General features: G+C 43.1%; 1 protein-coding gene across 1 annotated transcript; it reads right to left on the reverse strand.

Annotated features, from left to right (window-relative positions):
* Window positions 1-5788: 5788 nt before the first annotated feature.
* SHCBP1 (SHC binding and spindle associated 1) lies at window positions 5789-17449 on the reverse strand. Its single transcript, XM_031505852.2, has 13 exons — window positions 17356-17449; window positions 16663-16851; window positions 16050-16165; window positions 15202-15410; window positions 14319-14411; window positions 13371-13604; window positions 13099-13264; window positions 11732-11852; window positions 8652-8783; window positions 7689-7807; window positions 6894-6980; window positions 6329-6470; window positions 5789-6108 (listed from the first exon to the last, which is right to left on the reverse strand). The coding sequence occupies exons 1-13, from the start codon at window positions 17447-17449 to the stop codon at window positions 5789-5791; spliced, it is 2022 nt and encodes a 673-aa protein (XP_031361712.2).
* Window positions 17450-27234: the final 9785 nt, after the last annotated feature.

Below are 27234 nucleotides of genomic sequence, written 5' to 3' on the forward strand. Positions count from 1 at the left end.
GGCGAGATATCTACATGAATTCTCAGTTTTGGCAGTGTTTTTCACTTCTAGCAGGTGAGGAGCAGAACCACATAGACCAAAGAAGGTATGGCTGGGTCAGTTACAGTAAATCCTCTCAAATAGAGCCAGGAGGTGCCTGGACCACAGGGATGTGACTGCTTCCAGCTTATGCCAAGCTCCCCTGCACACAAGGACACCTGCACTCATTGTGCACTCCATATTTTATAGTAACAGTTCAGGCTACAAAGATTGATCAACTTACCTGCCCAAAATCACCTTTGCTTTGGTGGAAAGCCCAGAACAGCTTTGAAAAGTCACTTGTGAAGTTCTTTTCCTTCCTGTGAACTGCTGGTTTTCAGTAACTGAGTATTTCCCAAGGAAGAAGGCTCAGTGTAAAAGCACAATTCTCCTTCACCCATGTTCATCCTTTTTCTCCACTGACACTTGCCCTACCCTTTACTCACTGCTCTCCTTTAGCTGTACTATTTCAGTCAATGAAGCTGCTGTGACTTTCTCCTCTGTGCCTTAAGTTGAAAGCCCTAACTGTGTGTTGATATATGAAACTGTTGAGTTTTACAGGCACTTTTTATGTCCACCCACTTTTCCTGGTGTGTTCACCTTGATTTAGCACAGGTTTTTGTTTTTTGGTGGGTTCGTTTTGTTTTGTTTTTTTAATAAAAACTAATAGATGTGTTCCAGGAGGGAAGGAGCAAGTACACAGTAGCAGGGCTTCTGACAATATATATTCTTACACACAAAAATGACTGAGAAACTGAGAGGACTGAGGCAGAGCACTCCCACAAACAAGTGATTTACACAAGGGAAAAGTGCTGTACTCCCCATGGGACTGGCTTACACAAGCTTTAAACTCTTTGTGTAGAGACATTACATTGGCATGTTTCCCATCTAAAACAAAATATAAGAAAATAGAAAGCCACACACAGAGCGAAGTAACAAATTTAAACCAGCCTCCTTTGCCTGTTTCTATAGTAACCAGCTGCAGTAAGTGCTTGGCAGAAATCTTAGACCTAGACTATATGAATTGTTCATGTAATTATATTTTACATGCAGACAGATCTCTGCCTTAGTAAAATCTCTGCCTTATCTCACTGTATCATAGGAGAGATGTGTGCTTTACTGCCTGCATTAGCAGAACAGATGGAATACATGGCACCACCATGAATACAGCAAGAGACTGAATTTTCACTCTGAATTTTTAACAGTTCTGGCACATTGTTACTCTATGATGTGTCTGTTCTGGGACACCAAATGGAGCATTCTGTCCTTAGGGCTGTCAGTCAAGCATATCAGACAACACTAAATTCACTTGTAAAACATCTAGATGTTGTTTCTCTTACCGAGTAAATATTTTCCAAAATTACAAATATTTTTATACAATCAAATAGACTGAGAGAAAAGTCCTATTAGAGGGACATCTGCAATCTGGAATAAAACCTTCAGAATGTCTTCAGAATGTCTAATAGCCAGCTATGCCTATTTGGTCGGGGGAGATAATCTGAAAGTTGAAGCCCCATATGGATATTTTGTTTCTCCTTTAAAAATGTTGAATTTCTTGTTAAATGGACTATACTCAAAAGATCTAGACCTCCCTGCTAAACTAAGAAAACACAAAATAGGAAAGTCACAGCTATTTCCCTACACCTGAAATGCAGCATTAACCTCTTTTCATCATTTATAAAGATTTAAAATACTGCATGTTACAAAGCAGCACAGCTAATGAGAGTACAGCATTTCACCCCCTTACCCCCAGGATGTGATTAATGCACTCCAAAACACTATTTTCTTTTGGATTTGAAAACACTGAAGCAAGAGAAGTTATGATGCTAGTCTGTGTTAATTCCAAACCCCTTATTAACACATTTGAAAATAAGGTCTTCCAAAAGAAAGGCATGAGTAGCACAAAGTAAAACATGTACAGCATTCTGGTAAGATAGGCCAGTTGCTCTGTGTTCATTTCTTCCTACTTTTGGCTGAAGCATTTCAGAATTTAGAATAAAGAATTATTTATAGCAGGCTAAGCTTTATTTTTAACTCTCCACATAATCTGACATTACAGTAATGGATTTAGTATAAATTTAAATCAAACTCTCTTAATGCAAAGTCAGATAAGTTCACTTTAAACCATTTTGTCTTCAAGAAAGTTCACCTTGCTACTTTATTTCTCTGAACATTTGGTGGCATAACTGGTTTCCTAAGGCCTTTATTCCACTGATCTTTTTTTCTCACTTACTGACACATTTCCCAGGTTAGAAGCTTAATGGCTATTAACGATCTAGTCTTCTTTACATCACTGGATGATGTAGAGTTGTTGTAGAAATAAAACAATCATTCATTCTCTACTTCTGATGTAGCTTCTAAAACATTTTACTGGTGTTGTCCAAGACCCATGCTCTTAAATAGTTCAGGTAGTTAATTCTATTGCAATCACATTTTCAAAAAGCAACGTGGTCAGGCCAGACTGCTGCTTCTGATAAAGACCAACAGCCAGCAGAGAGGAAAACAGAACTAGCAATTTTATACAAAGTTTTGTGGAAACAGCATTACTGCAGTAGCAAAAGTAAGGCAGTATGTTCCTGTAAGATATAGTTCAAATTAAAATGGCTCTCCAACCCATAATGGAATTGTATTCTAAGTATCCAAAGATCACATGAAACAAAATTCAAGGTGGATTCAGAAACTGCTTTCCACATAGCTAGTCCTGGAACTAGGCTGGGATGAGAAATGGTGGATTTCACAATAACAGAGGGGTCTTACACATATTAATTGGTCTCATCAAGGTGCCTAGCACAGCTTTTTATGTGCTACAATATACAGTTATCAGAGTGAGGATTTCCTTTGTGCCTTTACTACAATTTCCCCATAATGTTAGAGAAGTCTCCAACAAGTTTTCCCACTAATATAGCAATAGAGTCAAAGAAAATTCTAAAACAGCACTACCAAAATAATTATTGGCTTGTTGAAATTACTCTCAGTCAGGGAAGGAACATAAACACAGATGACGCTTAAATTGAAAACTGCAGAGTATCATCCTCAAACAGTAGAAATGATTCAAAGTTACCTTACAACGAAATGATGAAATTGATTTTTCATTAGGAGTAAAGATACAAGGACTTCATATACTTAATGGAAAAAACAAAGCCATTGTTCATCTGTGTGGGGGTTTCAGCAGTTTATTGCTTTGAAAGAAATTACAATTTTAAAAGTCCAAGAGATTAATATATTGTATGACTTCACTATGCAGCAGGAGTTAGCCTGGTATACATGGCTAAAAAGGCAGAATAAAACCATAATGAAATGTCCATGCATAAATGGATACACTGAAATAGCAACTTAAATCTGGCTAGTGCAGCTGCTCTCTCTGAATTTAGTTATTCTCATTAACATCATCAAGCATCTATCTGCCATGAGATAATTACAGGCTTGTATTTTCATGTCCAAAAGAAAATGCAAAGCTTCACAACTGAAAAGCAATTACTACATCATACAATGCCAAAAAGAAAACTATGATAATCTATGAAACCTGCCCCAGGAATGGAAATGGAACACAAAACAGACGTATCTGAACAGGGGGTACTTGAGGCAGTCGTGGTTCACAGTTTGCTCCCACCAACCAGGGAGCAGAAGGGAATGACTTCAAAGACCAGAAAAGTGGTGAGATGCAAGACAAAGGCTTTCACACCTCCTGTCATCCCACCTTAAGGCCAAAAGGTTTCTGCTGTTTCTTCCTATATTTCCAACAAGTGGAAAAAAGAAGAGTTTCTTCCATACTTAAAAAGACAAAAGTAATCAAGAGTTCTGTCTGCCCTCAAAACACCAAGACCCAGAAGCAGGGAAAGGATGGCACACTCTCCCAGGCTGCTTTGTAATTCTAAACAGCAGCTGGTCCATGAAACTGTAGTGTTTGTTATTCAGATGCTGCATGATCTTAGAATGTTGCCACAATCCTGGACCCTATCTCAAATATTACTTTTTTACCATACAACCTTGTATGAGCATCAGCCATTTCCAAGGTACTCTGCCAGCCAAACACTAGCTTTAATCTGATGTATTTCTCTCAACCTCAGTTTCTTGTCAATGAATTTATATTCCTTATAAAAAGATGCACAGGTGACTTTGTGAAGACCAAGAATGTGCTAACGTGAAAAATACCCGTGAAAAACATCCTTCACACTATTAAACAAGCACACCCAACCTGGAGAAAAACAGTTGACCAAAGGGCAGATTTTAAAACAACCCTTTGAAGAAAAGCTCTAAGACTGTTTGGGCTCTCAAGTAAAGTGGTACTTGGTTATACTGCTGCTTCCAGGTTTTAATTTTGTGCTGAGCAATTAAGGCCTTATTAGAGTAGGCTAAGATCACCCAGTGATTTACCAACAATTAAACAAGTGCATCCTACTGTGGGAGTGACTCAAGTGCAGTTTGCAGAGCACAAAACACACGGGTGCATCTACACACAGCAGGACCCAACCACAGCAGCCAGGCATGATCAACTACAAGCAGGCACAGAAAAGCAGCTGAAGGTCCTGGGGACCCTGGTCCACAGCCAGCACCAGGTCCTTGTGATCATAAGTATCACAGCACATGTCACAGTTGAGATGGCCACAATACACAGTTATCACCATACAATTCCAGAATGCTTTAAACCTTCCCCCAAACAGAGTAACACCTTACAGACCAGAAGGCTTCAGCTGTCTGCCCATGCAGAATAACATCACGTCACTTCAGAAGGCTGCAAGAATCTGCCCTCCTTGTTCTTTAGCTCAAACTTTTATCCCCTCATGTTGATGCAGTGCCCCTGTGAGCCCTCTGTGCCCTTTGGGATTGCTCAGTGCCCCTGGGCACTCCATGGCTCACTGCTGTCAGTGCTGCTCACCTGCTGCTCACAGCTGTAGCCTATTAGGGATGAAGCTCAGCCCAATTACACTCCCAATTACTACAAACTGTAGCTGCAGATAAGGCCAGTGGGATCCTGTCTGGAGCAGGTCAGGGAGGTGACCCTGCCCCTCTGCTCAGCCCTGCTGAGGGTCACCTGCAGTGCTGTGCCCAGCTCTGGGCTCCTCAGTACCAGAGAGACGTGGAGCTGCTGGAGTGGGGCCGGCTGAGGGTGACTCCGGTGCTGGTGAGGAAAGGCTGAGGGAATGGGGCCAGCTCATCCTAGAGAAGAGACCTCATCCCTGTCTGTCAGTGTCCAAAGGGAGGTGTCAGAGCACGGACCAGGCTCTGCTCCATGGGGCACAGCAATGGAACGAGAGGAACAGGCAGGAACTGATGCCCAGGATGTTCCACCTGAACATGGGGAAGAACTTTCCTGTGCAGTGACTGAGCACAGATTTCCCATGGACAGTATGGAGTCTTCCTCACTGGGGACATTCCAAAACAATCCTGGACATAACTCTGTGCCAAGCCCTGCTGGAGCAGGGAGGTAGGACCAGATGACCCACTTTGGGCCCTCCAACCTGAACCATTCAGCCCGTTGGTGATAAAAGCTGATTTTAAAAACAGAGGTAAGACATTGTCTAGAGTTCAGCCAGGCTTAAAATGAAGTGCAAGGGAAAGAAGTACTACATGTCCATCACAAAGGTAGCTAACTCAGGAGATTTAAGGTGTGGAGAAGATGGACAGAAGAACCAAGTGAGTTTTCAGGCATAGTCTTTAATAGGGATTACACTTGGGTAATAAAAGCATAGCACCATAGCACAACTCTTGGCATGTGACCTTACCAATAACTGTACAAATGCTACTGCAATGGCAGCAGGAGTCAAGACAGTCAGAAAAAGAAGATACCAAAACTTCCTTTGCCATTCCATTTGAATTGATTGCCCTCAACAGAAACAAACATTTCCTGTGACATTAAGTTGTCATCAGCTTCTGTAAATTGCAGTTGACTCAGTCTTTTCTTGTGTATCCGTCTCTTCTTTGCAGAAGTAGCCCCAAGTACATTTGCAATTTCAGAGTTGTTTTCAGTTTGTTCAGAAGCCTCAGCTTGCTTATAAAGCTCCAACTCATCAGTTACACATCCAGGTTGTTCTTGCCTGGAGCTCTCTCCACAGGCTGTCTCATCACCTACCTGGGCAAGTTGTGTACACCCTAAGGCAGGAAACAGAATGTGATCAACAGTCATGCAAAGCAGACACATCATTAAAAAATCCTAGAATTAATTTTCTTCAATCATAACATTGTCAACTCATCCCACTCTTTGGTACTTCATGACAGCCACAAAGTTTAATGTTATGAAGTAGGTAATCAAAAAACCGGGGTATACTAGACTTAGTAGTTTCAGGAGTTTCTTCTAAGAAAAGCAAAGTACCTTTCATTCCCTGTGCTGGAGCATCCTTCATTTCAGAGGGCATCACTGGTCTCACCAGGACCACACCATATCCTTCATTATTGTGGATCATATTATTAACCATGGTTATCCTGGGAGCCTCATAATCTTCATCTAAGAAATTCTACAAAACAAAAGAAATCTAACATGTCATGTCCAGCTACAGGGACACAAAAATATTCTAGTTTTAGGTAGAACCAGTCCTCTGTATTAGATAGAGCAGGATTATCTGCCTACAGAGGAGACAGTGCAAAAGGCATTTTCTCCTTCCAGCAGGTAAGAAATAAAACCAGGTAATTACTGGAGTGAATAAAAACGAAAATATCGTACTGCAAAGCTGCTGGAAGGCTGTCTGTCTGTAGGAGGGGTTTGTCTTTGCAGAACTGGTTCATCCAGCAAGGATCAAGCAAGTGCAAGGCAAGCATCATGTGCAACAGGTAAGAGTTCAGCACAGCACAGCAGGGCTCTGAGCCAACCCAAAGCTACTGGCACTAATTGTAGCAGTGATTAGCTTTTGGCAAACCAGCACCTTGTGACTGGGACTGACCTTGACCAGTATTCCCTCCTTGCAGTGGTGGATCCCGTTGTGCAGCAGGGTACACGCACTCCCTGGATAGATCTCCACACCAGCACCCTGCAAGATACAGTTGGTAGCAGTTCACAAGTAGTCTGGGCACATTTACCATCGAACTTGACCACTCCATGGCACAACTTTGTGCTCATCTACCAGTCTGCACAATGCAAAACTGTTACCCCTCCAGCTGCATAGCTTTGTTACCCATCTCGAGCAGCATTACTGAAGGCTGAGACCCCACAGCATGGGGCACCAGTCCATGAAGGCCTGCTGAAGAGTAGCTGAACAGCCTTGCCTTACTTGCTTGTGCTTTAGTCATCCCTCTCAATACCTCAAGCTCCATCATTCTTCAAAATATCCAAAGAGTACCAGAGTCCATTTTTGTGTTTATTATCCCTCTGTAAGAATCAAAGGTGTCCAAATGGAAATGAGAAAACTAGCTATGGGCAGAGAAACCAGAAAATCACTATAAAAGTACTGGATATGAATCAGCCATGCAGCAATGATTATTTCACAGATGTCCCCTGTTACTGCAGCACTTTGCTATCATTACACACAAATCAACCTGAGACATTTCACTAGATTTGATAAGGGGCTACAAGACCCCTGGGACCAATCTTGATTCAGTAACATGTAGCTGTCCAAAACAAATTTGTAAAGCTTCTGTCCAGAGTAAGAGAAGCCACCCTGTGATTGACTGCATTATTTCCAAAGAAAAAGCTTTATTTTAAATTAGGAAATAAGCCAAAGTAAAAAATGAGTGTGTACCTTTGCCCCATAGAGATCTGAGTTTTTCATCAGTAGCTCAGCTGATGTCCTTACTGTTATTCCAGTGGTCTCACACTGTAACACACAATTCTCCAGTGTGGTTTTTCCATGATGAACATCTACATACACAGAAACAATTACTGCTGGATGAACCAGTTCTGCAAAACAAACCCCTCCTACAGACAGACAGCCTTGCAGCAGCTTTGCAGTGTGATATTTTCAGTTTATCCACTTCAAGTTCAATTCACCAATTTGCTCATGTGTGCTTTGAACTCATACTGGTTTTCTGGTCTAAGCAGGGACACTGCTACAAGGGAGCACTGGTCAGAGATGTCTTACAGGTTGACTTCTTTTTTTTTCTTTTTTTATTAAATACATCCACACAAGTGTTAATAAACATTTTAACATGTTTAAAACCAAAATGTCAGTCAAGTAGAAATATTAGTCAGCATCTTCTGCAAAGACAAGGCCACAGCCAATAACCTCCTTGGATACAACTTGGACTCAGTTGAGTGTCAGTTTGAAGGTGAGGAAACAAAGTTCTACAGCACTCCTACAGCATGGGCTGCTCCTCAGTGGAGCACTGGCTGGGGTCAGCTACAGCTGAATATTGCCGTGGGGGCTCTTATGTGCAAAGAATTGTTTCCATTTCCAGGCAGCCTGACACAGGCTGTGCTGCACTCAGAGTCAGGCTGCCTTAACAGCAGAACAAGATCAAATTACTGATCTTATCCCAGTAGAAGAATAAAGCATAAGAGCCACAATAGCTTGAAAGAACAAATGGAAGTTACTGTGATTTCCATATTATAAGTAAGTTAAAAAAAAGAGGGAAAAGAATCAATAAGTATACTCATAGGGCTCCTCTCTAGGATATTTTGTTAAACTGCAACACCAGGTCCCAGATTTAATTTTAACACTAATTATGAAAGACTCACAAAAATGTCAAGATGCTTTTACACTTACTTAAAATCCCCTCCACAGCATCATGCTGCACTAACTTCAAATTGGAGATCTTTATATTGGCTCCTGTACAGTTAAAGAAGTTGTCTCCTTTCCCTTGTTTTTCTATCACAACATCATCTGGCAGGCCATAGCCTAAGAGCAGAGGTGAGAGATACAAGCTCAGAGAATATCTGGTTACAATGAGGTGCTCAGTACATAACAGACATTTAAATCAATGACAGAAGTTTAAAGTTTGATGCTTTAATACCTTGAATAGGATTTTCAACAAGTGGCCAGGCTACACCTTACATCCCCTCTGTGCCAAGGTACATGGACTCCAAACTAAACTCAAAAGTTATCTTACTTGAATGGCACACAACAAAATGCAAAGTTATCTGAGAAAGTTGAACAAATGGGTAGTTGAGTTCACATTTGCCAAGGCCAAAGTTCTCACTCCCAAAAGTTGCCAACAGAGCAGAGGGGATGCAGAAATTGAGGACACACAGGCATCCTCAGTCTGCTCTCAAAGGAGAGAAGTTCACTACAGCAGGCAGAGGTTTCCAATAACACAGAGGGAAAAAGCAGTCACACCACAACAAGAGGAAAAAAAATGCGAAGGGCTTAATATTGTTAGCATGCTTCATTCAGCTTCCCTATTTACATGGAATTTGGGGGAAAATTCACAGTGCTCCTGTGTTGCACAGGCTTCCAGATTAATTCAGTTTAAAAAGCAGCTTTCACAAGCACATGCCAACATTGATTTACTAAACCATCCACAGTTGTCAGCATTTAAGCACTTACAGGAAAATTTATGAGCATGTAAAGCTTTTATTGCTTGTCACTGACAAGAATCATGATAAGGAAAGCAATAATGCCACATCCATTACAGCAGCACACGTTCCATCATTTTCTGAAAGCACAAACGGATAAGAAGTGCCCAAGCAGGATGCCAGCTTTTAACTAAGTACATAAATAAATAAACAGTGCCACATGCAAGTAGAAAGGTTAAAACCAAAATGAAAATAAAAAGCTTTGAACAAGAGTTGGCAGAAAGTTTTAAAGACAGGCCATTTAACCCAAAGTTAAGTGATTGATGCTTCAACACATGATACTACCTAGAAATCTGTTCCCACTGCTACTGATTTATGGTCACCCCGGAAGAGGAAGTGGCATGGGGCAGTGCCAGCAGGTAAGAAGAGAGCAACACAGGACAGCAAAAATTTAACTTCTCACCACTACAGAAAGATGTTATTATCCAAAGCAGGAGTTTTAGGAGTGATTGTCCTGCAGAGTGCCTGCAGTTTTCTAACAGTGCCTTTAGCCTGCTTTACACTTCACCTCTGAAGCAGCAGCTCTAGAATAAAGATTCACCTGCTGCTGCCCAGTGGTGCTCACTCCCCAGCAGGAATGTGGCCCTGCCTGAGCCAAGGGACTCCACAGCAGCCAAAGGCCACTGTCATCCTCTGCCACTGAGCACACACATGTTCCCAGCCAGCTGCAACAACTATGGCACAAGCAGAAGGGAAGTTCTTAGGTGCCTCTGCAACACCTTCTTGTCAGGCATGGAAGTTATCTTTATCATGACTTCGTGCAGCTGTTACTGCTTTAACCTTATTTAGTTCCTGCAAGTTTTTATTTATTCCCGATTTACTGATCTTCATACTTTCAAACTCAGTACTGACTGCACAGTAGCTGGGAAAAAATAGAAGCTCTACTGAGCAAAGTGACATATCTTTCATGAGTCACCCCTCCATCCCAAAAAAGCCACCAAACCAGCCAGCTACTCAGATTAGTGCCAACAGAGTTTGTCTTGATGCTCCTACTTCAAATGCTCTTGGCTGCTCCTACTGGTATAATACCTTATCTAACAGGAGTCCTTATAAGAAGATTAAATACCTGACAAGTACTTGTTATTCAGAGCATGGCTTGTACCAAAAATACATTTATATGCCTTGCTTCTTAAAATAGAGCAGCTCATCCTTTAATGTGTGCTACCTGTACCATTTGTATTTCAGTTTCCTCAAAGCTAGAAAAGCAATAAATAGCACCACACACAATTTTAGAACAATGTCATTCTTGAGATAAATAAAGCACTTTATCCATGTCCCTTGTCCTGCAGGTGCACTGGTAATCACAATGTGTGTCTGTATAAATCAAACACACACAGGAGATGGGCAAGAAAGAAAATGACTCATAAAACAAGAAGGGCAAGAAAAACAAAGTCCAGAACAGCAGGAAATTAAACTCTCAGCCTTCTTCTCATTAAGCTTTGACAAGATAAAAATGCAACTAAACATCTGAAAGCTGCAAAAGGCCCAGTGACAAACAGACTGTAGCACTGCAACAGTGTGTGCCTGCCTAAAGCAAAGGGATACACTGAGAAATCAAGAATGGCGAGGGAGAGACAGCAACATATCCTAGGCAAAGCAGAAGTATTCAAAACACAAATATTTTGCAAGAAAACCCCCAAAATCACATCTGTTGTGTCTTTTTCTGCAGAAAAAAAGATGTGTTAATCAAAAGTTCCCTCCTCCACCCACGTGTTTCACAAACTGCATAGCCAGGCTGGCAGCCCCTGCTCCCCCATCACCCACATGCTCCAAGTGCCATCAGTAAATCCTAACAGCACTCCTGGCTCCTTCCCCCTGCACTCCCTGGGGCTGCACCAGCACTGGGGCTCAGAGGCTGCCCCTGAGGCACTTTCAGACACTCAGAGAAGAACAAGAACATTTCTCAAGTGCTCCTAAGTTAGTAGAAGCCTCTCAGAATTACTTCTGTTTCCACTATTACAGCCATCAAGACCCTTAGGCTTCTGCTGAATCCTCTCTATTACCTATATAATCACCATTTATGCAGACAAATAGGAGGAAATTATTAATTTGCTATTAATCAGCAAAATCTGCAGTTTATCTGCACTACAGCTAATTAAACAGCTCACCCCACCCTGCATTAGGCGCAGCTCTACAGCAGAAACAGGAATACTTTGAAGTAAAAAGCAAATGCTCCTGGGTAAACTCTGCAAAGAGTAAATCCTTACACAGAGCTAGTTTAAGGCATTCCATTTATTTGTTTAAGGACCTTTAGGCTAGCAAACCTTCTACCTTCGAGCTCTACTGAATCAGCAATGGAGAACATGCCATCAACAAAATAATGGCCAGGACAGATGATGACTCTCTCTCCTTCATAACAGGCATTTACAGCTGCTAGTGGATCACGGTGAAACTGCAAAAGACAAAAAAAACCACAATCAGCTCCCAAAGACTGCTATAAAATGGATGCATTTATGCCTGTAGAGTTTGCTTTCAATTAAATGTTGCTGCTTTTGCTTTAAAGAAACCTTTTCAATGGCACTAATACAAAATTTCTACTCTGAATTCAAGAATTGTAGCACTCTGCAGACAAAACCAGCCTTAACACATGATTTTGATGTTTGTGTCACACCCATTCACCCCAGAAGAAAACTGGGGCACACACAGATGAAAGGGCACATGTACCCCATAGCAAACTTCACTCTGGCCTTGGTTCCAGGCCAACACTTCAATTGTGCCTGAATGATTTGCCATGAAGAAATAAATGACAGAAGGTAAAGAAAGTAAAAAGCAAACAATTCGGCAAGTATATTAGAGCTAGTCTGATTACTCCTGTGTTTGCCCCTGGTACGAGTCACCCCCAGAGTTCAAATGCCACAGTGGTAAATAGTGTCCATATGATCCTTTCCCTTGATAAAGAGAGCAGGCCGATATCCTTCACAAACATTACTGAGGGATTCCATACTGAAGGATGACAAATAGTAAATAAAAGCTACACATTTATTGCTTCCTAGCAAATTCCAGGGTAAGCCTAATAAGAGCACTTTTTCAGTTGCTAAGTCAGAAAGTCAGATTTATAGCTTAGAAGTTACTCCAGGACTTTCCCCAGGGCTCCATTCTGGCAATCTGTAATTCATGAACATGATCAGAATACAGCAAACCATTTCATTTGTGTCCAAGGAATTCAGCCTCTTTTTAACTGCTGAAGTAACAAGTCTTGTCTGAATTTGTTAAAACTAAACATGGCTGCTCCTAAAATAAATGTATTTCCTACACAGTACCAAAGCAAGAAAAACAATGCTTCCTCCTTCAAACCCTAGATCATTATCAACAGCATCAAGAGATATGGGCATTTAAAAAATGTCATGCCTTACAGTGTCCCATTATACAGTTATTACAGGTTCATCTCATTTCCTACACACAGGAAGCCGTTGTATAGAGTATTCAACAGGCACAAATGAATTAAAAGAAATTTTAACACAATTTGACCACTCTATTTAAATTACAGTGGTTTGGTTTTTTTTTGAACTGACAAAACAATCCCACCACTGGAATATCTTGCAAATGTAGTATCTTGCACAGGGTAAATTAACTTATCCTTCCACATTGTTTCTTGAGAGGAAAAACTATTAGCAGATGGATAATTCCTGCTACTGCACCTGTACTTCTAAGGCTTCAGAAGATTCTGGGCAAAGTTTGTCTCTTGTCAACAGCTGGAGCAGATTTGCTGTCATGGTCCAGGGCACAACATGAATGACCTTGGCACCCGCTGATCTTGGTCCTTTAGCCTGGAGGCTGCCGTATTTTTGGTAACCAAACACGTACCTGCAACAAAAGCAAGAGAGCCAACAGCTCTTCCTTCAGTACCCACCTCCTCTCAGCTATGTGATTCCCTTTGGGAGGCTCCTCCCTGCACAAACCCACCAGTTACCTCAGCAGAGGAGTCTCAATTAGTTTTAGCCTTTGTTTTATGTGCTCCACTTTGTCATACAATTTTAGTCCTTCCACCATGGAAACGTTTCCTGCTTCTGAGTCCGAATCATTGCCTGAGATGCTGTTCCTCACATTTAAAAACTTGTCATAAAGCTCTTCACACTGAGATAACAAGTTCTGGTAATCAACTACCAGCCCAGAAGGCACCCGCTGTTCCAGGATGTCATAGTGCCTGCAATTAATTCAGAGCAAGAGGTCAGCATGGCACATTCACAATCCTCAAAGACCAAACATAAGACTGGAGAAAATTCTGCCTCAGATACTTGAGTCAAGGTTCTCTGCAGTCTACATCAACACTGCTCCATTTTATTTGAAGCAGCAAAACCAGAAAAATCAGAACAAACACAAATATTTTACTTTCTAAACAGCTGCCCGCACAGCTTGAAAGACTGTCTACTATTAAAAACTCACCCTTAAAAAAAAAAGGTCATAAGCACAACCATAAAAAAGAGTAACAATTTAGAAGGCAGTATCTAAGCCCTTATTAGAATAACTGAGAAATATTCACACACATGCCTCCTGGAGAATGATCAATTTACAAGTTTTCTTTTACATTCAGCTCAGTTATGGTTTTCATTTTATGTCCAGAGGTAAAAAATGGAGCATCTCATACCAGCTTTTATTAGGTTTACAACTTGTATGAGTGTGACTATTGTTGGGTCTGGGGAACCATCTGATGGGACTCCAAGGCTCAGAAATCAAGTGGCAGCCTCAGCTGTGTTCTCTTTCCATACAAGATTTTGACCAGCAGAGAGTGAATGCTGTTAAAACAAACTTGCTTTGGCTTACAAGTCAACAGGGGTTTTTTACACCTAATAGAGTCACTCCTCCCACTTGACACATTGCAGTGGTTCTGCCCTAAGAACAGCAAAGGTGCTGCACTCACAGTCTCAGTCGGGGCTCAACACATCGCACAAAGTAATCAAACTCATCCTCCTCTTCCTCGTCCCAGGTCCTCCAGATGTACTGGTAGAAAAACCTTTGGAAGGAAAGTGTCAAACCACACAGGAGAGAAGAGTCAAAGCACTGGAAACACAATGTAACCAATTTGAAAATTCACCTCAAAGCATCACCTCTCACTAGAAATTCATATTACTGTCCCATACACTGCTCAGTACATACAAAGTCATCATAGAGTTCTATTCTGTGTGTCTAAGCTCAGAATTCATAATAACCTGTGTTCTACTTTCTCAAAAAGGAGTGAAACCAGCCAAAACCTGGTTTTGAAAAGCAAGACTGACACTCTTCAGATTCTGAGGCTTTCTGGTTACTTGGTTTTGGCCAATCACCCCTCAGCTAATCTTTCTTTCTTACAATGTAGGTCATTCCTCCTATATCAGTTTTTTTGTCCAGTCCTACAGCTTATTTGTAGAGATTTCAAACAGCATGTAGTGCCTGAAAGAAAAGGAGGTGGAAAAGAGACAGATAATAAAGAAGAAAAAAAATAATATGTGAAGAGACACCTAAAGAATAAAGAGCAAATTTAAGGGAAGAGGCAAAATGCAGAAAAATGAATGGGACAAAAAAAAAAAAAAAAAAAAAAAAAGAGAAAAATCCACCAAAATGTTATTGAGGAGAAAGAACAGTATACTAGTCAACAGGTGATACAGTCCAAGGAACTCTGTGGTGAAAAAGAGAGAGGGAAAGCAGTCTCCTCAGAGCACCAGTCATCAGATTTACTTTGGAAAGCTTGGCTTGTGGAGCTGCCAGTATGGCCCAAGAATTCAGGACAGAACCCACTGGGTACCAGCAGGGTGCAGTTGTCCTACCTGACATGCTCTATGGCTAGTGCTGTCTGGTCAAACTCTCCTGACTCATCATATACAACCCACAGCTCCTGCAGCAGGATCTGATGTTCCTTCAGCTCCAGGAGCTCCTGCATGCACTCCAGGGTAAAGCTGCTGTCCTGGGACTCGCACAGGAAGGGCTCACTGAGCTGCACAACTGCCTTCAGGGCTGGGAAATTCACATCAACCACCTGTGGGAACAAACAGCTCTGAATCCCTCAGAAGCCCGGATCAGCTGAGGGAGGGGAACGTGATGTGCCTCAGCCAGGGCCATGCCGGGTCCCCACTGACCCCACACAAACCAACAGAAACGGTACCATACAGCCAAGGCCATCTCATCAGCTGAAGTGATAACCCAGAGTTAAGCTTCTCACAGCCCCACAGCTAAAGTGCCTTTTCCACATCCAAAACTTCATTCAAATCCCTCATAATACTCATAAGAAGGCCATTAAGTTGCTTCCACCCCTCCCTTTCTTTTTGTGTTGGTGTTTTTAAAAAATGGCAGAAGTGATATCCTCAGACTCAAATCAGTATTTCACAGCCCTTTGGGACTCCTTTGAGGTTCATTTTTCAAAGTGCCCACAGGACACAAACAATCCAGAGACAGTCTGGGCCAGTGAAAGCCATTCTGTCACTAACTGGGCAGAAAAGAGCTGAGGGGGTCACAAACTTTTTCCCTCCTCAACCATGTGATGGTACCGCAAGTTTAAATATCCAAGGTTTGCAAGACAGACATACGACCTGGACATTGAGAGACTTAGAAGTCTGTTAGAGAGGTAAATGATGTTAAGTGGAGACAAATGCCTGAGCAGCAGCAGCAACCCACTCACCCTAAGGAGGACCTCAAACACGTTAGTGCGCCAGATCGCCTGCCAGCCAGAGGGCTCAAGGACCTTCTCCAGGTACTCAGCTATGAACTGCTTCACCTCAGAAGCTTTGCAGTCAGCTAAAAGAAATTGAAGACACTGTTTATGCAAGGAGTGGAAGAAAACTCCAGATCACTGGAAAATGAAAGTCAACACAATTGAAATGTTCCTCTACCGCCTCTAAGTTGGACTGCATTATACTATGCTCACGATAACAGAATATTAAATACAACAGTATTAAACACATAACCTGTGCCTTATCTTAAAGAGATTTACAATACACAAAAAAAATTAGGAAGATAGCTAAAACAAGGTACACGATCCACAGCTTACTGACAGTTCTGCCTTTCCATCATTCATAGTTTATTTACTTATATCAAAATTACTGCCTCCTGGTTCACCAGCTAGAGCAGCTGAGGTTACAGCATAAGTGATGGCAGGACACTCTATCTTTTCCTCCTTTATTAAAGTCATCTCACGGCTTAAGACATACAATTAACTCCACTTAAACTGAATTGTTTAAAGTTACTACAAGAAACCCAAGTCTGCCTTACTTTCCTATGAAAAAATTACTTACACAAGATATAATCCTGGTAAGCGCTGAATCGGTCATAAAACAAAAGATGATTGGTGTGGAAAATATCTGGGAAAAGCACGTTCCCGTCTGGCACCGTCCTTCCCAAAGCAGTCCCTGGTTTGTCACGACTGCCATAGTCACTCCAGGAGTCAGCACTCCAATCACTCTCGGCATCTTCCCGCTGCAGACCTGCGAAGAGGAGGGGTAAAGCAAACCCCTGTCACTTCGAGCACTCACTCACTCACTCCTGCTCCTGTTCAGCTCCAGGTCTATCACGAGTCTGCTCCTACAGCACGCCTTAACTTAGCCCTGCTGAAGCGTTTCAAACCCACATACGTTCCTGGGCGCCCATTTCAGCGCCGTGGTAGGCACTGAGAAACACACTAGAACTTCACGATTAACAAAAAGAAAACTACGCCACATTTTAGTGCTGATTTCCAGAGACATCCCTCCCCTCGTTTCCAGCCCGGTGCCAGGGACGTGCGGCCAAGCGGGCTTACCCTGCATGGGGGATCCGGGCCCCGGCGGAGCAGCGCGGACAGCACAGCCCGAGCCGGCCGCCCTCGTGTCCGCAGCGTGTAGGGCACCTCGGGCACCGCCCGAGCGCGGGGCGAGGGCTGCCCGGCCCTGCCCGCTGCCCGGCCCTGCCCGCTGCCCGCGCCCTCCCTGCCCGCAGGCACACGCCGTCCGTACCCTCGGTCTGCTCGGGGCGGTCCCCAGGGCCGGTGCCTGCCGCCGGCGAGTCCCGGCCGTCCCCCCGCGGTCCCGGCGGCCGCAGCTCCGCCATTCCTCCCGCTCGGCTTCAAACCGCCCGCGCATCTGCCGGCCGCCAGCGCCGCGCCCTCATTGGCTCTCGGCGGCAGCGCCCCGCTCTGATTGGCCGTCGGCAGGCAGCGCCCCGCTCTGATTGGCCGTCGGCAGGCAGCGCCCCGCTCTGATTGGCTGTCGCAGCGGCGGCCGTTGGCGCGCGGAGCCGGGCCGCTCCGGGGCCGGGCGGGACCTCCCCGCTGTCAGCCCTGCCGGGAGCGGATGCACAGCGCCAGGAGAGAAGGAGCGGCTAAGCCGCAAAAAATGTGAAAGCACCCAACAATCAGCACCCTCAAAAAAGAAAAAAAAAAAAAGAAAAAAGAAAAATCAGCAACAAATGAACGAACTCCAGCCCTGGCCGGTTCGTACACAGAAAGCCCCTGATCAGAATGCACAACCCCAGTCTGTTTCACGCCCCGGCGCCTCTCCCGAGGCCACTCCGCGTGTTGGGAGCGGTGACTGATGCGGGGGAGCCGAAGCAGCTGCTCCGGAAGAGCAGCGGCCGGCAGAGGGCTGCCTTGGACCGCCGGCGGGGCGGCTCCGCCCGCCGCCGAGCGCCGCGCGTCCCGCAGCGCCGGCCCGAGCCACCCGACATGACCGCGGCAGGAGCTCCCGTGGGCCGCTGAAACCAGCCCTGCCATCGAAACCCCAAGCAGAGAATGGTTTAGTCCCCAAGAGGATTCTGTTGAATGTTGCCAGAATTTAACCATTATACCGGGCATGGGTGTTTAACCATACACATACAGTTGTCATCTATCACTATTGGTTACAAAACTACAGTTGAACATCTGAATCCTTCCCAAAAGGTTATTGGCAAGGTCAAGCTTTCAAAGCAGAGTGTGTTTGTAAATAGTGTCTTTAAATTGGCATGTTTTAAGTGGAAGGAAGGGATGCCAACCAGTGGGATTTTCACAGGTTGAAAGGGGCCTCTTGGCCAACCTCATGCATTTGAACAAAAGGTTCTGCCCAGGTACAGGCTGGGCAGAGAATGGACTGAGGCTATTCCTGGGGAGAAACTTGGAGATGTTGGTGGATGAGCAACTATACAACCGTAAAATTATGGCTATGGAGGTTCCCATATTTAGATGTTTCGATTCTTTTTCCTCTAAATAGGTACAATGAATTCAGGGACTCCTCAGGGCGTACAGTGGGAAGATCTATTCTTCCTCACCACAGTGAAACAGGCACAATGTTGAGATCAGACAACCCATTTACCCCTATTTGTTTTGTTTACAAAATAGCTGGGGGCAGATTGTGTTCCATTATATAAAACTTACACACTGTTTGGTTAATTATCCCCAGTCCTTGTAAAGTGCTGCTTTACTTCAAAGAAACACAACCCTGGCCATTGATTTCCAGAGCCACTGATTGCTGCTGCCAAGTGTCATCAACATACTAAGCTCCATTTGGTCAAAAAACTCCTCTGCAGGTGGTTTCCTTCCCATCATACTGGAAATAGAAACAGTCCTCTTATTGTTGGAAACCTTCCACTTTTCAGCTAGCATGTCCATGCAGAGTCCAGACAATCAGTTATTTTCCTGAGCTCAGTTATTTTTCTCCCTACAATGTTTATCCATCCAATTTATTATTGAGCATGAATTAGTGCTCTTCTGAACCTCATTTAGCAATTCACCGTCTCCTTTTGCACAGCACACTTTCCTTTTACCTCAGCTACTCTATTTTGCACTCTTTCCCAAGCTTATTTTTTTTCCCCTGTAAGACTGACCAGGTCTGTGTGAAGTCCAGAGGACTGGCAGTATCTTACATGGAACAATGACACTCCTGAGTTTGAGAGGAGGAAGAGAAAGTGCTTGCCCTCACACTCTGTTCTCAGCTCTCACACTTCTGAATGAAATCTCACTGCTGTTGCTCCTGTGAAAGGGATGGATCACTGAGATGTTTCTAAAATCCCCAGTCTTATCTTGGAGCCCAAATAGATTTTTTCACCTGCTGTATCCCTTGAAATGCTAAAACAGTGAGGGATGCTCATATGCAGAACTTTGTCTTTTAAAAATCTGAAATAGGCTTCCACTTCACAACTTGACACAGGAAATAGGGTTTGAAAATCACAGAAGATCATTAATTGCTTTACAGAAATGAATACATGTGCAGCTATATAAGCCTAAAGAAATGCAGAAAGGAACTAGTGTCTTACTGCTAAAAGATAATTGTCTTTTGGTATTTCAGTAACTTTAACTGAAGAAGCTCAATGGTAAAACAAACCCCACATGTGGGATTTGGCTCCTCTGGGTGTCCCCAGACATATCACAGATCACAGAATTTCCAATGCAGCTGCCACAAAGGCATCAGTGAGGCTGTGATGGCTCAAAGCCTGGTTCTAACACACCTCACTAGGTAAGAGGAGCCTCAGCTCTCCACGGTGCAGCCTGGTGGCTCCAGTTATTACAGGTAAGAGCATGCAGCCAACAGGGCCAGGATATCCCTGCCTTCCATATGTGGGTTTACAAAAAAAACCCCATCTACAGGAGTATATGTAGGATAACAAACTCACTTGGTCATTCTCAATCAGAGAATGTGCCATGGATTTCCCTGGAGCAATGTCTGTTCATGACAACTGAAAATCTGACCCAGAGTTAAAAACCTGAAGAAAAATAGGAGTGTTTTAGCCAGTGTCCTGATCAAAAAAAAAAAAAAAAAAAAAAAATCTTCATTCTAATTTGCTGCTGGTACTAATTCTCTTTTGTAGACATACACATATCTCATTTGAGAGTAGAAACTATTTCTGCTTTAAGATGTCTTAAAATAGTATCTTCTTAACCATGTCTTAGTACTAGGCAACCTTAAACTACAAACCAAATCAAAATATCAAATTATTTAATTACATGCAATGACAAAAATTGTTAGTTAATATAAAGCTTGCAAATCAGAAAATGTTTATGAAATGTGCGGAATAAGCAGCTGAGCCAAGCCAGCAGAGATGTGACAGCGATGGGAAAGAAGCAAGTATGCACAAAACAAAAAAAAACTAGAAGGAGACCACTACATAAGACAGCAAAACATTCCTGTGTACCTTTCTCGTTTTGGCACACATTTTCTTTGTTGCCATGGCAATCACTGTAGTCTTTCTAAGCCTCCATTTCTGTGCTGGAAAATGCAGATAATATTTTTTACTGCACATGTTTCAGTAATGCATTTGCAAACCACTTTTATGGCAGGGGATGAATGGTGTCACATACCTGTAGATTGCTGTTAATTAGTTGACTCATTACAGGTTGTGTTAGGTAACTGGTGTTCTTTGACAGGTATCTCTTCAGTCTTTAGATTTTCTTTTGTAGCAGTATAAATTTAAACCACTGTAAACCTAAATGCATTGATTCTTTCCAGGAAAGCAATTGAATTTTTCAAACCTGTTCTCAATTATTTTCAGAATCTTCTCAATATTGGCTTCTTCAGGAATATACTGGGTGGCTTTAGGATTGTTCTAACAGCGACTTTATATTTTAAAAAACCCAATAACTGCATTGCTTATTTGGATTTTCATGTTAACAGACCATTCTTCTCTTGCAATTCACTTTACTGATTCCAAAATTCTTACTGCTTTGCCTGCTGGACATTGTGCTTTTCTTAACCACAAACATGCCTGGTACTGCCAACCACCTAATTTTCAGAAATGCAAGTTTCAGCAGACTGACCTTGCAAACTGAACCTTGTTGTGAGGAGCCTGTTTAGGTTTATTATGCCTCAACAATGGCTGTCAGAGGCACATGAGGAGGGGGTGCACGTGTGCCATGTCCAGGAGGCACCGAGGAGAGGACAGAGGAAAGCCCTGTCTCTGGGGAGCTTTGCCTGGCAGCCAGTTCATGTGTCAGCAGGAGAATCCCAGAGGCACTGTACTACAGAGACACTCAGCAGTCCATGGCAAAAGGTCTCTGCCAATGGACTGCAGTGGGACATTGGCCTGGGCCAACGCACTCCTGTCAGCAGGCAGACTTTGGGAGGAGACAAGGCCATAAAAATAACTGCATAAAAATGAACAGCCTTGGGGGCTGTTCCGTCCTTTGCCTTTTGACTCTTAGGAGCCTTTTTGAACCTGCTTTTCGAGTGTGGGCTTTTGGATAGGGGCTGGGATTTTGCTTCTGAGGCTTGGTGATTGATTCAAGGGGCATTTTTGAGACTTGCTTGCCAAAACTTGTTTTTGAGTCAGGGCTTTTTAAATCTTAAGCTTTTTGCCCTGGCCCCAGTCCTTTGGCTCTCCTGCCCTTGCTGTTGCTCACCCTGCGTGTGTCCTGTGTCGCTGAGCAGCGCCCAGCCTGCTGTGTCTCTGTGCCCAGCCTGCCCAGCCTGATCACCCCGTGATCCCGGCACCGCCCTGTGCAGGCTCCGCTGGCCCAGGCTGGCACATGCACTGTCCCGCCTCGGGACATCACGGCACAGCCAGCCTCTGCTGGGAATGCCCTCTTTTTGTCTCTCCCATTTTTCTTCCTCTTGCTCGGTCTGCTCTAGCCCTCTTTAGTAGGGTAACTCCTTTTAATTTTTCTCTTTTGTTGCCAATAAATGGTTCTCAGACACAATGCTTGCCTCATTTGGCTTAGTTTCGTTCTTGGCCATCTATTTTTAAAAGAACTCACAGTTTCACAAGTTGGAATGCAACACTTGTGTCCTCCTATCAAGGATGTGGTAAAATAGACTTTAGCCCTTTTACTCATTGAAAAGGATACTGCAATTCTGTCTTCAAGATCCACTGAAGAGCAGAAAAAGGAACATTCTAGAAGATCCCGCTTAGAGCAGGGAGATTGGATTAATGCCCTCCAGTGGTCCATTCCAATTTACCCATCCTGTGATTCTGAGAAAATGCTTCAGCAGAACGGGGCACAGCTGAGAACTGATCCAATACAGGTGTGCTGCTGTGCTAAGCTGCAGGCCTCCAGCCTCCCCTGCCCAGCAGAGGCACGGTGGGCTGCGGGGTCACTGCTCTGTGACTCGGGGGGAGTCGGGGAGCGGCTGAGGCAGAAAGTGACACTGCCTGCCTTGTTTGGAGGAGAGGCAGCATCCGAGGAGGTAATAAGGGAATCGACTCAAGGCTGGGGAAACAGTTCTAATCCAAACTCCAGGGACCTCTGAATCCAGCAGCCAAAAGTGCCCATGAGGTTCTTCCAACATCTTAAATACCGGGGCGGTAAGAAGGAAAGGGAATGCCCATTGACCAATGGGGGGATTTGGGGGAGTGGAAGGTGGAAGGATAGACAGACACAAAAAACAGTGGGGGAAAATTAAGGGAGGGACCCCAGGCCCTCATCCAATCCCTCGACACCCAGGGTAGAAGATTCTGGAAGAATGGGATGTGGAGACGAGTGATGGACAAGGTACCAGGGAGGGGAGAGGGAAGTGACCAAGCATTGTCTGGGAGAAAATGGGGGCTGGAGGGGCAAACCATTACAGAAATATAAAAACACAATACAGCATAGGTGGGGGGTTATTTTTTCCTCCTTTTTCCTTTCCATTATTTTACACATACTGAGACATATCTGCACCTCAGCCATGCTCTCACCTGAGGGACCTTTAAATTCAGCCATTGATTTACACAGGACTCTACATAATGATGAAAATTCAAGTTCACGCAGAATGCTTGACTAAGACTCACCCTCAACAGAAGAGCTATTGACCATGTTCCCCTGGGACCGAGAAGGACCCTTCTTCAAATACTCATGTCTCTGGGGAAAGGTCTTAAAAGAGCCAGGAAGCTCTTTTTGAGATGCCTCAAAATTGTCAGGAGCACCAGAAGCATAAAACAAGGCTCCTGCAAGGTGTTCCTCAACTGACTGCGAGTACAATAGGAACACAGCCCACAACAAAATGTTCTCTTTGTTTGGAGAGAAACAATAGGCAGGCAGATTTTTCCAACAGATGTTAAAATTGAAATTAAGAATTGATGGAAATAAATAGAGGCTTTGGGCAGAACCAGAAACTAAACAGGTTTCAGCTTTATGACTAATGCTGTGAGATTCATGTATCAGGCATTTAGCACTGTATAACAGAGTGAATGCTGTTTTTGCCTTATTACTGTCAAAATTTTCACTGGCATCATTGCCATTACTGACTCCTCAACTTCCTGCCCCTCTACAGCTGCTGACCACATCTTTGAAAGAATAGCTAAGATGCAGTGATTAAATGTAAAGATGAAATCATGATAACACCAGATGCAGAATGCAACAAATTGTTAGGCACAATTATGTCAGGAAGAAGACACGATTGAAGAGAATGAAAATCACTTGAACTAGTGATTTTGTATGATCATTGCACCTCTTCATTCATTGTAAACAAAACAAAATTAAATTTACTAATGATGTAACAGAATGCAGCTGCTGGAGATGGGATATGTTGTTTTGATCTGCGCTTCCTTTCATCTCAGTTAAAATGTTGAACATGGCCATTTAAAGGCAATTCTCCTGTATTTTTGTGATAGTTCAAGTACTTTAGGTTCTTTTTTCCAGAGGACAGCTGTGTTGTTATCTTGACAACTAATGTGTAGTAATGACGGATTTAGATCTTAAAAATTAGTTACTCAAGTGTGTCAGAGAAGAGATGAATTAGCCTGAAGTGATTTCTGACAAACACTTGTCAACTTGTCAGTGGTTTCTGTCTGAGCAGATGGCAGTCGGGAAGCTGGAGCTGTGTCAGTGTGCTCCCTGCAGCCCCAGGCAGAGCAGTGAGGACACAGACACTTCAGCCTAGGCAGGAGAAGCCAGCAGAGAGAATGCAGAGTACACTGGACCTGTGGATTTGCTTTTCTGGTGTTGATTTGGTTTTCTGCAATCTCCTTAGCAATTTGTGCACAATTGCAATGATCCTACTACATGCTCCAGTAATGACAGAACACATAACTACATACACGCTTAAATGATAAAGTCAATTCTACTTCTAACAGAATGCTGAAGATACTTGGGAATTTAAAAATATGCTGAAGGCCTTTCAGTAAAGAAATATTTCAGACAAAATACAGGTTTTCTACTCAGTAAAGTAGGTACTAGGGTACATTCTAAGGTCTGTGGTTTATAAAACAATAGAGTATGTGACCCAGTGATTCCAAACAACTGCAATCCATTCAATTAACCTCTTGTTAATTTAGCTTATGTGAAAAAATGAGCTTTTTTTTTTTTTTTCCAAAACAGATTTTGGTTATTTAGTGAAATGTTTTAATTCAAATATGACAATGAAAAGATGCATTTTGATCTAGATATACACTATCCTTAAATTATACCCAAATAAATAAATAAAATAATTATTAAGTAGTGTAAAATAAAGTACTATTTTTCTTCTGAAAAAACCCTTTGGCTTTATCTAAATGAATTTCCTCTCTGGTGACCCTTTATTAGCTGCAAATCTTACCCTTCAAAAATTGATCCCTATTTATTTAAAAATAAAATTATACACCTTAAAAGTATTTGTACATATCCCCACTCTGCAATGGTGTCTGTAATATAGAATATATTCCACTGAGATGGAAAATGGATCTTGGCCAGCTAAAAATAAAATAAAGTTAAATTAAATAAATTCCAAGTTCTTAATGTTGTTTTTATGTTCTTTCTTTAGATAAATCTTTTTGGTTGGAGCAAAGCAAAGCAGTGTGTGATGATGAGAATCCATTGCTCTGTCTGTGCAGTCAGGCGCCTTCACAAACTAACCAGAGATTGTCCTTAAAACAGGACTGCTGCTCATGAGCTCTCTCCCTTGCCAGCCTCCCTCCTTGCTTTCCAACACAGGAAAAACACATAGGAAATATCCAGCATGTGCAAATAGTCTAAAGTATTTCTCAAGGTGCAAAGGCAGGAATTTTGCAGGTCCCTTTTAAACACAGCGTTCTGTAGGTGCCACTGTATGGGCAGCAGATCTCCACGGGCTCAGTCCCACTCTCAGCCTCCCCAGCAGTGTGCAGAACTGCTCACAGGGAAGGCACAAAGGCTCAGATCCAGGGTGGGCCCATCCTCTCCCCCACTGTGGGGTCTGGACCATCCCGTTTGCACAGAGGAGCTGATTTCCCACAGCACCAGGCACCCATTTCCCCCTGTCCCCACAGGGACCAGCAGGGCTGTGCTCGGGGAACCCTGAGCAGCACTGCAAGAAAACCAGTTCAGCACCACGACTTCCACAAGCTGGGCAATGACTGACACTGCTGTGGCCTTTTAGTTACAACTTCTGGAGCTACAGCAGGAAAATCAAACACCAACATGAGTGGTGTTCCACTCATACCCCCACTAAGTACTTTAAACACAACTTCTTCTCTTGCTAATACAAAGGCAACTCCACTTAAATACCAATATATGACAAAATTACTTGTATGAAAATAACCTGTATGAAAAATTACCTGTATGAAAATAACAATATAAATAATAATTATTAGATTGGTAGAGCTCTTAGTTATATTTTATTGCTTTTTCTTTTACTACATCCTTTTAGACCCCCTCCTCTTATATCCTTGTTCTCTGTACAGAATAGCTGTTATGCTGTTTGAAATAAAGGGCAATTTATAAGCAGAGTGTTCCTGAGGGAGAAAGCTCAGCCCCATCCATGGTAGGACAGTGGCCCCACCTGTGGCTGGAACAAAGCTTGGTGGAAGCAAGCAATAAAAATCCAAGTAAAGCTGCATTAAAGCACGGGCAGTGGAGGGTGGTCCAATTCCCCCAGCTCACAGGCAGTACTGCTGTGGTATACTCAGCACCTTCTCCAGGAGCTAGTGGCACAGGGAAGCATGGATGTGCCCAGCTGGGTGGGAAGTGCCTGGCAGTGTGGTATTCCAGGGGATGAAAACTATTTCTTGTGTGTTCATGATGGTGCTGATGAATAAAGGCTGACTTTGTTCATGCCTGTCTCCTATCTCAGCAGCTCACTCAGTAACTCACTAAATATGCATCCTCCTGCTAGACAGATATCTGTCCGTAAAAAGCATCTTTTACTAACATCCTTTTCGTGGTATCAAGCATTCTGCAGTACTTGTCACCACACCTCAGCACGTGCTTGTCACTGACTTTTTCATCCCAGATTCCTTCCATTCATTAACTCCCTCTCAAGTACAAAAATGTGAGGTTCCCATGTTGTCAGTGGCAACAGTACCTCAGTCATCCCTACCACAGCTCCCTGTGTGACACACCAGCTCTTGTTTTCCTGCTGAAGTCTGGAGGAGTGAGCAGGCACTGAAATACAGCTGATGACCTGAAAAGCCTTCACAGGAATATATCATCAATATGCTTCTAACAAACGTGCCCAGTGAGAGATCTTGCTTTTGACAAGGCAGCAGACAGACTCCTCTCAAAAGCTGCCAAGAAATGGCACAGTCCTAATTCCCTGTATCACAAAAAGGTGTTGCTCTCCAGGAGTTAACACCCAAACTGAGGCAGATCTTTCACCTCTGAGAAGATAAGGCTGAGAGGGGCTAGGAGAGACAATATTTTTATTCAGAGCTCTGCTACTGATAATAGGAAGATAACAGCAACTGGTTTTCTCTAGCTGTATCAAACAAACCTGGTCTCAAATGGAATATCCCATATTTACATACATTTAATTCTATATGCCTCATCCATCCTGACCTGTAGCTATTTCCTTGAGTTTATTAAACATTGTTCTTTCTAGAACTCTGCTAATACCAACACATGGCCTGGCTTTTCAAATTTTTTAATAGATCAAAATGAAATGAACCAGATATTGCACTGGAAAGATTGAAAGGAGTTACTGTACTCATCACTTGTCCAGTTAGCCTGGTAAAAATAACTTGTCATAGCTCCTTGCCAGAATTGATACATACTTGGGAAA

The sequence above is a fragment of the Lonchura striata genome, chromosome 13 (genome assembly GCF_046129695.1).
Source record: "Lonchura striata isolate bLonStr1 chromosome 13, bLonStr1.mat, whole genome shotgun sequence".
NCBI lineage: Eukaryota > Metazoa > Chordata > Aves > Passeriformes > Estrildidae > Lonchura > Lonchura striata.

Coding starts and splice junctions, on each gene's coding strand:
- SHCBP1 (XM_031505852.2), bottom strand. CDS start 17,449: ATGGCGGAGCTGCGGCCGCCGGGACCGCGGGGGGACGGCCGGGACTCG. Junction 7,808..8,651: donor TGCTGTGGAGGGGATTTTAA/GTAAGTGTAAAA, acceptor CTGTGTATGTAG/ATGTTCATCATGGAAAAACC. Junction 6,109..6,328: donor TCCAGCACAGGGAATGAAAG/GTACTTTGCTTT, acceptor TTCCTGCCTTAG/GGTGTACACAACTTGCCCAG.